The sequence below is a fragment of the Schistocerca gregaria genome, chromosome X, assembly GCF_023897955.1.
Source record: "Schistocerca gregaria isolate iqSchGreg1 chromosome X, iqSchGreg1.2, whole genome shotgun sequence".
NCBI classification, from domain to species: domain Eukaryota; kingdom Metazoa; phylum Arthropoda; class Insecta; order Orthoptera; family Acrididae; genus Schistocerca; species Schistocerca gregaria.
In genome coordinates this window covers 794904533-794919813 of record NC_064931.1, presented here as the reverse complement: position 1 = coordinate 794919813, position 15281 = coordinate 794904533, and the positions used below count along the sequence as shown (strand labels likewise).

The 15281-nt window shown below is 39.8% G+C and overlaps 1 protein-coding gene across 1 annotated transcript in view; it reads right to left on the bottom strand.

Annotated features, from left to right (window-relative positions):
- Window positions 1–15281, bottom strand: part of LOC126297466 (protein phosphatase 1 regulatory subunit 37) — a 203138-nt gene that overhangs the window by 174913 nt on the left and 12944 nt on the right. Inside the window, exon 2 of the mRNA XM_049988342.1 lies at window positions 9806–9903. Coding sequence (XP_049844299.1) covers window positions 9806–9903 — 98 coding nt within the window. The remainder of the gene's footprint in view (window positions 1–9805; window positions 9904–15281) is intronic.

Genomic DNA, 15281 nt, shown 5'->3' with positions numbered 1-15281 from the left:
CCCAGAAGTCATGCAATTTTGGCCAAGAGCGGACCCAAGTACGGAAGGAATAAGAGTCGTTTGTCTTCTTCTTCTTCTTGCCCTATGTACCAGGGTGGTCAATACTGTGTCTTTGTGCTGGATGGTGGCAGCCTGTTGCATGAAGGAGTGTGTCCTCTTTCTATGTACTGCATGGCCTGGTGAACAATCTGCCTTCCTCTTAATTAAAATATCAAGGAAGGGGAGGCACCCTTTTTCCACCATTTCCATTGTAAATTTGATGGATGCTGTTGAGGTGTTCCAGAAACGCACCTAGCACCTGTTTGCCATGTCCCCACACGACAAAAGTGAATTCTCTGTTCATGAACAGCATCAGTTCCTAGCTCCTGCATCCATTTAAGAACAACACAGTGAGCAAAGGAAGTCATAAAAACTATATTGCCAACAGAAAACTCATGTATGAAGGTCACTTAAGTCAATTAATGACAACTTTCTAAAATATTTTTGTTTCTGGAACTAATACTGCTCCATAAGAAGATAACTTGATAAACATTGGTCCTGTGCTAGACAGCTTAAACCTTTATAAAATTGTTAATTTGTCGCATACAGTCACACCAGTGAAACTTGCCATTACATCAGATGTTTTACAGTACAAGTTAATTTCCTGCTCTGAACTCAGCATTGCAAAGTCAAAAGTCAAACACACTGTACTCTCTCTCTTTTCGAGTGTTGTGAGATTGTATTGAATTTGTAATTTTGTAAGATCTAATAACTGACTTTTCAAAGAATATGATCTTCCACAATTCTCGTCTTTCAATTTAATATTCAGCTCCTTTTTCATCCTTATTTGCATATAAAGAGAGGAGAATTTCACTAAGAGCTTACAGACATGACAAAGTCCTTTGTGAAGGAGCAGTACAGCAAAGGTTTGTACGTGCGTATGTGCTTGCATGTGAGTGTTAAATTATAGATTATGTCAAAGGCATCAACCAGTGTAGCAAAACAAAGTACTCTTTCCTCAATCTGAAGGTTGGTTTAAGCACTGAAAATAAACTTCATGTAAAATCTGGCTCAATTGCTCAACTGCCAGCAAACTGCAGTCTATACTCTCTAGAGACTAAGAATGGCAGTCTTTATGGACACACAAACATATAGCTACAATACTACATTGCTGCCCATTAAAACTGCAGCACCACATGCAAATGATTATTGTTTCAGTGCAATTGCATGAAGTCAGTTGGAGTAATACCAGCTATATTCTGTATACAAGGAAAGATTACACACATTATGTTTCTCATTTAGAAATCTGATCTGAGTGTTAGCTGTTTGTGAGATGATGTTATGCCTAGGGCTAGTAAATTTCATGTTCCATGGATCATCTGCACAAGTATCATAATGGTGAGAAATAAGTCACTGTACATTCAAATTATACATTCATACTTAAGGAGGGTAAGACATAAAAATAATCGATCTTTCTAAAATATGCTTATTTTGTAGTGCACATCCTCCTGAATATATATAAAATAGAAAGAAACTTCCACATGGGAAAAATATATTAAAAACAAAGATTCCAAGACTTACCAAGCAGGAAAGCGCCGGCAGACAGGCACATGAACAAAACACACAAACACACACACAGAATTACGAGCTTTCGCAACTGGCAGTTGCTTCGTCAGGAAAGAGGGAAGGAGAGGGAAAAATGAAAGGATGTGGGTTTTAAGGGAGAGGGTAAGGAGTCATTCCAATCCCGGGAGCGGAAAGACTTCCCTTAGGGGAAAAAAAGGACAGGTGTACACACACACACACACACACACACACACACACACACACACACACAGACACAAGCAGACATGTCTGCTTGTGTCTGTGTATGTGCGGATGGATGTGTGTGTGTGTGTGTGTGTGTGTGTGTGTGTGTGTGTGTGTGTGTGTACACCTGTCCTTTTTTTCCCCTAAGGGAAGTCTTTCCGCTCCCGGGATTGGAATGACTCCTTACCATCTCCCTTAAAACCCACATCCTTTCATTTTTCCCTCTCCTTCCCTCTTTCCTGACGAAGCAACTGCCAGTTGCGAAAGCTCGTAATTCTGTGTGTGTGTTTGTGTGTTTTGTTCATGTGCCTGTCTGCCGGCACTTTCCCGCTTGGTAAGTCTTGGAATCTTTGTTTTTAATATATATATATATATATATATATATATATATATATATATATATATATATATATATGAGGAGTTATAAGGTATGTAATTTGGTCTTAAGTGTATGAAGGTGGAGCACCACGCCCCTCTGCACAGCATTCTTCTGTCATACCTAAGTGTATTTCGCTCTGTAGAATTCGAATGTAATATTTGTGCCAAAGATACTCATACGTGAAACAAAGGACTATCGATATCGATACTTTCTCTGCTGCTATCAACATGCATTGTTTTGATTGCTGGTTTTGTTTGATCTATGTTTTGAAAGACGTGCAGTGTGGTGCTGTGATCTTCCACACAATTTTCATTTTGCTGTGTTGTTTTGTGTTCGTTTGTGGCATATTATCACACAGGATGCCTAGAATTAGTAGCTTCAACCATAAACAATGTCAAAAACAATTCACAACCAAGTGCTTCTAGAAGGAAACTTGTTTTTGGTGCTAATGAAAATGGAGGCTGTGAATCCAAAAGTTCATGTAATATTATCGTTGATGTTAACATACTGTCACAATTAATATTGGACAATGTTATATGCAAGCATTGCTTTGGTGTTCAGTGTGTTTCTTTGGTGGAAGATAAGAGTGCCAGGAAACGCCTTGCTACAAACTTATCTGTGATATGCAGCAAACACAACGTTGGTGTGTCTTGCACGACATCTAAAATCGCTAACAAAGGTTATGATGTGAATTTGAGGGCAGCATATGGCATGGGCTGTATTGGTAGGGGACATAATTCAGCAAGAACACACAGTGCTGTGATGAATCTTCCTCCTCCTCCAGCAAAGTTTGAGAGGTATTATGGCTTACTGATTGAGGCTGTAAAAGAAGTAGCAGAATCTTCAATGAAAAGTGGTGCAGAAGAATCTATTGTCGAAAATGATGGTGACAGGGACATAGTGGCTGCTTTTGATGGTACCTGGCAAAAAAGAGGGCACACTTCACTGAATGGTGTTGTAACAGCAACATCTGTTGACACTGGTAAGGTACTAGATGTTGAAGTGCTGAGTAAATTTTGTCATAGTTGTGTGAAACGGATTGCAGATCATGTATGTAATATGAACTATAAAGCCTCAAGTGGAGGTATGGAAGTGCAGGGAGTTGTAAGCTTGCTTACCAGATCTGTTGCCGCCCGTGGCCTGCGTTATGTGAAGTACCTTGGTGATGGTGACAGTAAAGCTTTCTTTGATGTTCAAAAGTGTGCACCATATGGAGCTGACACTATTGTGCAGAAGTTAGAATGTGTGGGACATGTACAGAAAAGACTTGGCACTAGACTTGATTTGTCAGGAAAAAAAAAATTATCTGACGAGAAGGGAATAAAAGGGAGAGGGCGACTGACGGATGCATGAATTGACAAACTACAGACATATTATGGTTTGGCAATAAGAAGGAACACAGGGAACTTGAAAAATACGAAGCAGCCAGTTTGGGCCTTATACTTCCACAAAATGTCCACAGACAATAACCCTATCCACAACTTATGCCCAAAAGGAAGTGAATCATGGTGTGGCTACCAAAGGTCAATAGCTGGTGGTGAAGAATATCATCATAGGAATTCTCTACCAACTCTGTAATGGGAGCCATCAAGCCTATATTCAGGGACCTTGCAAATGAAAACTTACTGAATAAATGCCTTCATGGTGGTGCCCAAAACCCAAATGAAAGTTTTAACCAATGTGTATGGGAAAGATTGCCAAAAACCGTTTTTGTGGGAAGAAATGCACTTGCTATTGGTGTTTATGATGCAGTTTCATGTTTTAATGACGGTGTACAAAGCAGGAAATATGTATTAGAGAAAACGGGAGTTAATCCCAGAGTGAACTGTATCAAAGCTTTGTATGCGATAGAGAGCGTATAGTGAAAGCAGATAAATCATTTTTGGAGGTCATAAAATCAAGAAGAGAGCATCATAGAAATGTGAAGAGGAAGGAAACTGATACTGAAAACGAAAAGGAACCTGCTTATGGTGCTGGACAGTTCTAAAACTATGCCAAATACAAGCAGAAACTGTAATGGCCACTTTCCGCAAAACACAATTTTCTGTACTTAGGTACATGTAGCATCCAAAATAAATATCCTATTACTATCAAACTTGGTATGCTTATTAAACACAAACTCCTTAATGCAAAACTCTAGAATTTTCCAAATCTATTAAAAATTGTGGTAGAAATTGGGATACTTAACTATAAAATTTGAGTTTTTTCTAAACATGAAGTTTAAAATGTGATAACTCCGACATTTTTTCATAAATTAAATAAACTCAAGAGTTTTGTACTCCTTTAAGTATGATTTGTATGCTGTGGAAAATTCAATGCAGAATCTCTCTTACTTATGAAGAAAAGTGTACCTAAAGCAATTAATGCAGCCAATGGTAACGGAAAAAATGGTTGAATTTCACATATAAAACAAATTCCTTTTGTTGTTTTTCAACGTCCACTGCTATCAGTGTGAATCCTGAATACTTCTTGGTCACGCTGACAAATTTTTATGAATTTATTTGTAAAAGTATAGACAGTGGAAATTAAAATGTCCTGTGGTGCTATAAGTCGGCCCGTTTGACGTCCTACCCCGCTTAAATATGTTTTTATGTTGACCATATATTAAACGGATGTGAATTAGTAATTCCTATGCACAACTTTTTATATATTGGGCCTACACAAATAGAAATTATTCTACTGAATAGAAAAAATTGTCAAGGAGAAAATTTTTCAGTTTGTTTTCAAATTTAACTTTGTCATCTGTTAAGACATTGTAACTCAGTGGGCAAGTGACCAAACATTTTGTTGTGCCACAGTAATGAACGTCACTTTTTTCTTCTTCCAGTGTTTGCTATTATGTACATAATTGTTTATTTTGAACTATATTGGGTTATTGACAACAAACTTCATGAGGGAATAAATACACTATGAAGCAATAAATGCTTAAAACCTTAAACAGATGTAAGAAAGAGAATAATATATGAGCATTTGTCTGAATTAAACAGCAGCACGATCACGACCTATCAAGAGTGCGATTTGTCTTTACAAGATTTGCTGCTCGTGTTGGTCAGAATCCAGCAACTGTCATGCGAATACGAAAGGAGGGCCATACTAAATGTCATGCAGGAACCAATCAGCCCCACATGACCGCATATTGTTCGCTCAGATGCACAGAATTGTAAAGCCATTTCACATGCCTTGAAAGAAGGAAGGAAGATTGGGTTTAATGTCCTGTCAACATCGAGGTCATTAGAGGTAGAGTGCAAGCTTGGATTGTGCCCAGGATGGGGAAGTAAATCGGCCCAGCCCTTTCAAAGGAACCACCCCACCATTTGCCTGGAGCAATTTAGGGAAATCACAGGAAACCTAAATCTGAATGTCCGGATGCGGGTTTGAACTGTCGCCCTCCTGAATGGCATACCTCGAGTCAGGAAATGGGTTTCTTTGGGGTAAAGCAGTGTGACATCTGGAGCACCACAGACATCACCACAGCAACCACTGTTGCAGTTTCCCTTGACACGGCAGCAGTGTGAGGTGTGCTCAGAGTGATGCACCCAACACCAACAAAAACGATGACAACAACACTGGACGCATTAAGTGGCACCACACTAGTCTTCAAATGAGTCCCAATTCTGTTACAGTATCACAATGGACTTATCTGTGGAGACTCCAAGAAGAACCAACACTGCCAGACTGCATTCATCATCTTTGTATGGGCCCAGCACCTGGAGTGATGGTATGGGGTGTCATTTGGTATGTAACACGATCATCTATGATTCGTACAGCCAATAATTTGGATAGCAGGCATTGTGTTTCTGACGCTTAAGGTCGGTGACTGTGCTCTATCTTTGAAGTCTTTGTGATGATATCTTTCAATATGATATTGGAAGACTGCATGTTGTCCTTGCTGTCCTGACCTACTTCAATGCAGAGGGTGTTCTGTTCAACTGTTACCCTGGATAGAACATTTTCCAGATCTCTTGACACACTGAATACATTTGATCATAGGTTGGCGAGACAGTTGCACACCACCACTAACCATCCACTATAACAAAAACTGGCACTGGGTTGAAGCAGGATGAATTGGCATACCCATTTTGGTCTTCTAAATTCAGTAACAATCACTGCTACTAAAGGTGGTAGCTCTGTTTACTAAATTTCACATGCTGCATACCCCCAAAGTGCCAACAAATTTAATCACATATTCTTCTTACTATATTAGATATGCACAATAAGAAAAAAAAAATCACTATTTGCTACCCTTCCCAGAGCTGCAATTTTAATGGGTAGCTGTGTGCATATTGAAAAGAAATGCCCCAAATTCAGCATACTAACATATTTTTATACCAAATAGAAGTCATGTATCAAAAGGGATTTCCTAATTATATTTCATAAAGTTATAACAGTCAGCAATATATTTATTAATTGAGATAGTGAAAAACATTTTTTTCTTATAACTATACTTGTTGTGAACATCACTGTTATTCTTACCCTAGACTGCTGAGGATACATTCCATTCCATACAAAATGTACAGCAAAGCTGTTCTTAATATTTTCAACTGCTTGAAAAGATATTGATTAGAGGTATGTGAGTGGATAATTCTAATTAATATCTTCAGTGCAAGGGATACTTTTGAAGTGCAGTTTCTCTAAGGAAATCTCATTCCAGGCCAGGTAATGAATGCAGCTTATTACTCGAGCATTCTCCCACTGACCGTTACTAAAAAAAGGATATATTTTCACGAAAGTACAGATTTGATCCTATGAATGTAATTCTTTTTAGCCTACTAAAGTCACCATTTCACAACCTCTTTCACAAATATTACAGTAATGTTAGTGCAGATTAGTCATAAATCATAATAAGTTGTTGTTGTTGTCTTCAGTCCTGAGACTGGTTTAATGCAGCTCTCCATGCTACTCTATCCTGTGCAAGCTTCTTCATCTCCCAGTACTTACTGCAACCTACATTCTTCTGAATCTGCTTAGAGTACTCATCTCTTGGTCTCCCTCTACGATTTTTACCCTCCACGCTGCTCTCCAGTGCTAAATTTGAGATCCCTTGATGCTTCAAAACATGTCCTACCAACCGGTCCCTTCTTTTTGTCAAGTTGTGCCACAAACTCCTCTTCTCCCCAATTCTATTCAATACCTCCTCATTAGTTATGTGATCTAACCATCTAATCTTCAGCATTCTTCTGTAGCACCACATTTCAAAAGCTTCTATTCTCTTCTTGTCCAAACTATTTATCATCCATGTTTCACTTCCATACATGGCTACAGTCCATACAAAATCTTTCAGAAACGACTTCCTGACACTTAAATCTATACTCGATGTTAACAAATTTCTCTTCTTCAGAAACGCTTTCCTTGCCATTGCCAGTCTACATTTTATATCCTCTCTACTTCAACCATCGTCAGTTATTTTGCTCCCCAAATAGCAAAACTCCTTTACTACTGTAAGTGTCTCATTTCCTAATCTAATTCCCTCAGCATCACCCGATTTAATTTGACTACATTCCATTATCCTCGTTTTGCTTTTGTTGATGTTCATCTTATAACCTCCTTTCAAGACACTATCCATTCCGTTCAACTGCTCTTCCAAGTCCTTTGCTGTCTCAGAGAGAATTACAATGTCATCGGCGAATCTCAAAGTTCTTATTTCTTCTCCATGAATTTTAATACCTACTCCAAATTTTTCTTTTGTTTCCTTTACTGCTTGCTCAATATACAGATTGAATAACATCAGGGAGAGACTACAACCCTGTCTCACTCCCTTCCCAACCACTGCTTTCCTTTCATGCCCCTCGACTCTTATAACTGCCATCTGGTTTCTGTACAAATTGTAAATAGCCTTACGCTCCCTGTATTTTACCCCTGCCACCTTCAGAATTTGAAAGAGAATATTCCAGTTAACATTGTCAAAAGCTTTCTCTAAGTCTACAAATGCTAGAAATGTAGGTTTGCCTTTCCTTAATCTTTCTTCTAAGGTAAGTCGTAAGGTTAGTATTGCCTCACGTGTTCCAACATTTCTGTGGAATCCAAACTGATCTTCCCCAAGGTCCGCTTCTACCAGTTTTTCCATTCGTCTGTAAAGAATTCACGTTAGTATTTTGCAGCTGTGACTTATTAAACGGATAGTTCGGTAATTTTCACATCTGTCAACACCTGCTTTCTTTGGGATTGGAATTATTATATTCTTCTTGAAGTCTGAGGGTATTTCGCCTGTCTCATTCATCTTGCTCACCAGATGGTAGAGTTTTGTCATGACTGGCTCTGCCAAGGCCGTCAGTAGTTCTAATGGAATGTTGTCTACTCCCGGTGCCTTGTTTCGACTCAGGTCTTTCAGTGCTCTGTCAAACTCTTCCCGCAGTATTGTATCTCCCATTTCATCTTCATCTGCATCCTCTTCCATTTCCAGAACATTGACCTCAAGTACATCGCCCTTATATAAACCCTCTATATACTCCTTCCATCTTTCTGCTTTCCCCTCTTTGCTTAGAACTGGGTTTCCATCTGAGCTCTTGATATTCATGCAAGTGGCTCTCTTTTCTCCAAAGGTCTCTCTCATTTTCCTGTAGGCAGTATCTATCTTACCCCTAGTGAGATAAGCCTCTACATCCTTACATTTGTCCTCTAGCCATCCCTGCTTAGCCATTTTGCACTTCCTGTCGATCTCATTTTTGAGCCTTTTTTTATTCCATTTTGCCTGCTTCATTTACTACATTTTTATATTTTCTCCTTTCATCAATTAAATTCAATATTTCATCTGTTACCCACAGATTTCTATTAGCCCTCGTCTTTTACCTACTTGATCTTCTGCTGCCTTCACTACTTCATCCCTCAGAGCTACCCATTCTTCTTCTACTGTATTTCACTTATCAATGTCCTAACCACCATTTTTGCATTTCACAACACTGCCACAGTCTTATGTTATTAAAAAAGGTTACTAACTCTACTTTTAAAAAGCCATTGCATTCCTTAAAATCATTTAAGTATCAGAGAAATCCCAAATAAGAACAATGAAAAACCAAAATGTCTTACCTAATCCACATTAAGTGAAGTACTGTTGTACAACCAGAATTCAGAATTACAGTTAAGAGGATGCATAATTGGATTGCAGCCATATTAATATTGTAAATAGTCTTCACGGGTTTGCAGCCGGATCACGTTGTGCAAATTCCACAATATTTCCTCGGAGCAACTGTCCGACATCTTCAGGTGTTTCAACCTTGCTCGTGGCTAGGTACGACAGGTGGTATCCGCACGTCAACACCCCATTTTTAGAACACGCATACGAAGAATGCACAGCCGCAGAAATCGTGCATGCACAGTGATTTGCCCTATTCAGACTCACTCTGCGGCAAACCCGTGAAGACTATTTACAACACATCTGTCAGGAAAGCTTGAAGAGTCATATATTAATATTACTTATTAAAATAAGCCACACCACACAAAAATGGGAAATCTAGTAACATATGAAAGTTGGTTCTCCAGAGCTGATCACATATTTTCAATTTTCTGAATAAACTACCCATACTTACAATTTCAAAATGATTTTGCTGAAGAACCAAAAGAAAATAATACACCTTTAAAACACTAAGTGAAGTAGTGTGTTATACATATGCATGCATGATGTAGATATGCATGTTGACATACCTCCAAAACCTTTAGAACGGCAGGTAATGGCTGAACACCATGCTTACAACAAGATAGCTTGTATGCGTCGACAACATCCTTACGAGTTATATTCTCAGCTGCAAATAAACACAGAACATTAATTTACAAATAAACAAGTTTCTCTATCACTCAGAGGAGGATTGTTTATGACAAACTGGGAGCAAAATATAAAGTAAAAGATTTGTGCTTCAAGTATGACTCTCTTTAAAAAGATTCCCATTCATTCACAAGTTGTAATGATGATAATGACATGAAACTTGTTAACGTATCTCGAAAAATAGCAAGTTGTATTGACTGTAAACACACAGTATATGGTTTTCATTATTCATGTATACAACAAAGACCAAGTAATATTATACACTTTAGATTTATCTACAAGCTCCAAGCCACAACATGTTATAACATACATAAATGGAGGAACGAAAAGGTATTTTTAAATGTTTATGAATTAAGAACATGGGTGAGGTGAGGGGGGGGGGGGGGGGCTGATTGACATCTTATATCAATCTGAAATTAAAAGTATAACACAGTGTTAAAATCATGTTTCAAATAACCCAGATTTCAGGACCACTTACTTGGAGATTTTACGCTTCAGTTACAATCCCCACTGAACCAATGGTGGCCACCAATGATGGCCAATTTCTGTCTTCCACTGTTTTTTTATAATAATGCCAGTAATATACAAGATTACGCTGCTATATTGCCAAACCCTACAAAAGAAATCTCCCTGTGTTCATAAAAACAAAATCAAGCCCTGTGATATGATTAATATCTTACAACAGTAAGTTAATACAAATAACACAGCCAACCACCTTAATATATTGTATGTGACAAAACAGAGTGCCTGACAGGTTGAAGCTTTGAGGCAGCCCATGAGGTACAAGAGGTATGTTTGAATAGCACACCTAGTAGCACAAAGCCTGCAAAAGCCATGGAGCCAGGCTTGAGTTGTGGTTGCATGCACTGTTGTGTGTTATCACATATAATCAACACCTCATATACACCATATCAGTGGTTGTCAAAACTTTTTTGCCCAAGAGCCAATAGTAACATTGTGGGGCCCACCCTCGGGCTGTAATGTACTGATACTGTTATCAAATGGTAACCTACATTAATTAGTATGTTATGAGCCCCCAATAGGCTAGCTAAAGCACAGGTGTGATAAATTAGCCACCAGCTTCCAAATATTGATTGTTAAATGTTGGTACCATTTGGAAGACTTCTTGTAGACTGTTCTTTTTTTTCAGGCTGCTACCTCTCTCAGCAACCTCAAAGTTGCGAAACTGTAATTGACTGACAAAGTATTGTCGCGCTGTGTGTGAAAGGATGATTAATCCATTAATGACAGTAAAGAGTACCTACATCTAAATGAAATGTGCAATATGAGGCACAATCGCAAATGTTTATTCACTGTTTCGGTCATTTTTGTTCTAAGCATTGCATGAGAACAATCTTACTTTTCTACTTCTGCAAATATGTACCAAATTTCAAGATGGCAGTCTCTATTGTGTGTATGCACGAATTCATGTAATTTAATGATGTTTACACTGTAGTAGCTGGTTGGTAGAAGTAATACACATCCATAAGTTGTCAGTACTGGAAGACAAACAATAAAACATCTCCCCATTTCAGATCCTCTAACCTGGCAGTGACCGCACTACTTACCCCTCTGCCCCTGACATAAGCAGCCAACTTTACTTAGCTCAAAGCCGAATTCACCAACATCAATTAAAATTAAGCACATCTTAAATGTTACCTCTATAAATATTTTCATTTGTCACTGAGGTTTTTTGATTTGGTTGTTAGTTGCTACATGCCTACTGTTATACAATGCAGCTGAGAACTGTGGGCCGCACAAATACTTGGTTCTAGCTGCATGCGGCCCACTGGCTGCAGTTTCACATCCCTTGCTTCATATTACGAGACATCATTTCGAGCAATGACCACTCGTGTACAAAATCCCAACTCCTCAATATACATATTCTTATAGTACTGTAACACCTGCTTCAACATTCATTTTTGACAGCTATTGGTTCCAAGGATTTTGTTTCCCTTTAGTTTACCTTCAACTCAGTTGTTTCTTCAATTGAAATTCTCCAGTTGTCAAGTTGTAATTTTAACCATATAACAGGTTTTGATTCAGTTATGAATCATTTTCAAGTATGTGAATAAGTTATGCCAAAAACTACAGTCACATAATATAGTATACATAATTTTAAGACAAGTGTAATCAGCTGAAGGCGCTACTGAAATATGGTGTATTATGAAAACGCACATAGGAGATGAGTTTAGATCACTTCATCTCATCTGAGTCAGAAGGAAGTGATGCACCACAGCCAGACAGCTAGTTTCACCAACAATAGCTTTTGTTTCTAGACTCCCACTGCTCCTGCTATTAACGCACAACCAGTTCAACAATAAGACAATGGCCTGTAAGAGCTCTAATACTTAACTCTTAATTTGGTAGTACTACGATGTGTGCACAGTGTGCGTAGATGCAGGAGCAGCTGGCTGCAGTTCACAAACAGCTGACAACACTTTTAGCAACTGTTAGCCTTCTTCAGACTGTTGCCTTTGAGTATAATGGTGGCAGAGAATCTGGCACACCATATGCAATACCTTAGGTGTTGCGTGTTTACACGTCGGGCTCTGCAGCCAAGGCACCTCGCAGCATACCTGACGCGGACAATTAGCCCTCATTGCAGGGTGATGTGCCCTTGCATAGGATACAGCAAGCATATGAGAACTTAAAGAGGGTTCAGGTCAGTCTGCAATTTCTGAGTGGTTAGGAGTAAATGCAGAAAAACTAAATACAGTGATAGCAGCCAAAAACTGTCACACAGCACCTGTGATAGATGCGGATTCTACATCTACACCTACATCCATACTCCGCAAGCCACCTGACAGTGTGTGGCGGAGGGTACCCTGAGTACCTCTATCGGTTCTCCCTTCTATTCCAGTCTCGTATTGTTCGTGGAAAGAAGGATTGTCGGTATGCTTCTGTGTGGGCTCTAATCTCTCTGATTTTATCCTCATGGTCTCTTCGCGAGATATACGTAGGAGGGAGCAATATACTGCTTGACTCTTTGGTGAAGGTATGTTCGCGAAACTTTAACAAAAGCCCGTACCGAGCTACTGAGCGTCTCTCCTGCAGAGTCTTCCACTGGAGTTTATCTATCATCTCCGTAACGCTTTCGGGATTACTAAATGGTCCTGTAACGAAGCGCGCCGCTCTCCGTTGGATCTTCTCTATCTCTTCTATCAACCCTATCTGGTACGGATCCCACACTGCTAAGCAGTATTCAAGCAGTGGGCGAACAAGCGTACTGTAACCTACTTCCTTTGTACTCGGATAGCATTTCCTTAGGATTCTTCCAATGAATTGCAGTCTGGCATCTGCCTTACCGACGATCAACTTTATATGATCATTCCATTTTAAATCACTCCTAATGAGTACTCCCAGATAATTTATGGAATTAACTGCTTCCAGTTGCTGACCTGCTATTTTGTAGCTAAATGATAAGGGAGCTATCTTTCTATGTATTCGCAGCACATTACACTTGTCTACATTGAGATTCAATTACCATTCCCTGCACCATGTGTCAATTCGCTGCAAATCCTCCTGCATTTCAGTACACTTTTCCATTGTTGCAACCTCTCGATACACCACAGCATCATCTGCAAAAAGCCTCAGTGAACTTCCGATGTCATCCACCAGGTCATTTACGTATATTGTGAATAGCAACGGTCCTATGACACTCCCCTGCGGCACACCTGAAATCTCTCTTACTTCGGAAGACTTCTCTCCATTGAGAATGACATGCTGCGTTCTGTTATCTAGGAACTCCTCAATCCAATCACACAATTGGCCTGACAGTCCATACGCTCTTACTTTTATCATTAAACGACTGTGGAGAACTGTATCGAACACCTTCCGGAAACCATAAACACGGCATCTACCTGGGAACCCGTGTCAATGGCCCTCTGAGTATCGTGGACGAATAGCACGAGCTGGGTTTCACACGACCGTCTTTTTCTAAACCCATGCTGATTCCTACAGAGTAGATTTCTAGTCTCCAGAAAAGTCATTATACTCTAACATAATACGTGTTTCAAAATTCTACAACTGATCAACGTTAGAGACATAGGTTTATAGTTCTGCACATCTGTTCGACGCCCATTCTTGAAAACGGAGATGACCTGTGCCCTTTTCCAATCCTTTGGAACGCTACGCTCTTCTAGAGACCTACGGTACACCGCTGCAAGAAGTGGGGCCAAGTTCCTTCGCGTACTCTGTGTAAAATCGAACTGGTATCCCATCAGGTCCAGCGGCCTTTCCTCTTTTGAGTGATTTTAATTGTTTCTCTACCCCTCTGTCGTCTATTTCGATATCTACCATTTTGTCATGTGTGCGACAATCTAGAGAAGGAACTACAGTGCAGTCTTCCTCTGTGAAACAGCTTTGGAAAAAGACATTTAGTATTTCGGCCTTTAGTCTGTCATCCTCTGTTTCAGTACCATTTTGGTCACAGAGTGTCTGGACATTTTGATTTTGGAACTCAATAAGGGTACTTGAAGGGGATCAAGGTCTGAATAAGACATTTCATATAATGGAGATACTGAGCCTACCCTGAGACAGCTGCTTAATTCATCTGCCAGTTTGTCTGCACCTCCCACAACAGATTAATTCCTGTAATCTAAATGTTACCACTTGCGACTGCTCTCCGATTCTGTCTCTGGTTTCCTGCCTTAAAGTGGCTTAACTGGCTTCCTATAGACTCACACTTAACAATGTTTAAGTCAGTTAGTCATCAATATATGGTAATGAGTAGCAGCTTGTAAGGAGTTCGTGTCCCTCGAGGTAGAGTGTCAGTGTGGAGGCTGGACGTTTGGCCTTACCCTATCACCCTTTGAGTGGACAGGTGACCACTCTGTCAGCAAAGTCTGAGCAGGCACATGGAAAGGGGGGGGGGGGAGGGGGTGTTGTGCGTTGGTAGTTATCGGGAGCTCCAATGTTAAGAGCTTTAAGAAAAAAATGTCCAGTGCTTGAAAGAAGTACAATATGCACTCAGTACGTCTGCTAATGGTCCACACCTGAGATGTGGAGGGCGGCCTGTCTGCAGTTATCAAGGGTGGAAGGTGGAGTAGTCTGCAAGCTGTGGCTAACGTTGGCAACAAGGACGCTTGTTGCTTGGATTCTGAGGCCATCCTCAGTTCGTATAGGATACTGGCGGAAGTGGTGAAGATAGATTGCCTTGCTGATGGGATACAGAGTACACAATATGCAGCATTGTACCCAGAGCTGATCAGTGTACTTTGGTTTGGAGATCGATTCTGTGACAGTAATGGCTGAAGATTTCTGAACCTGCATTATTAGGCAGAGAATTGTAGGAGTTCCCTTGATATCTCAGGGGTGCACAACACACAGGAAGCAGCTACTCAGATAGCAGCATAC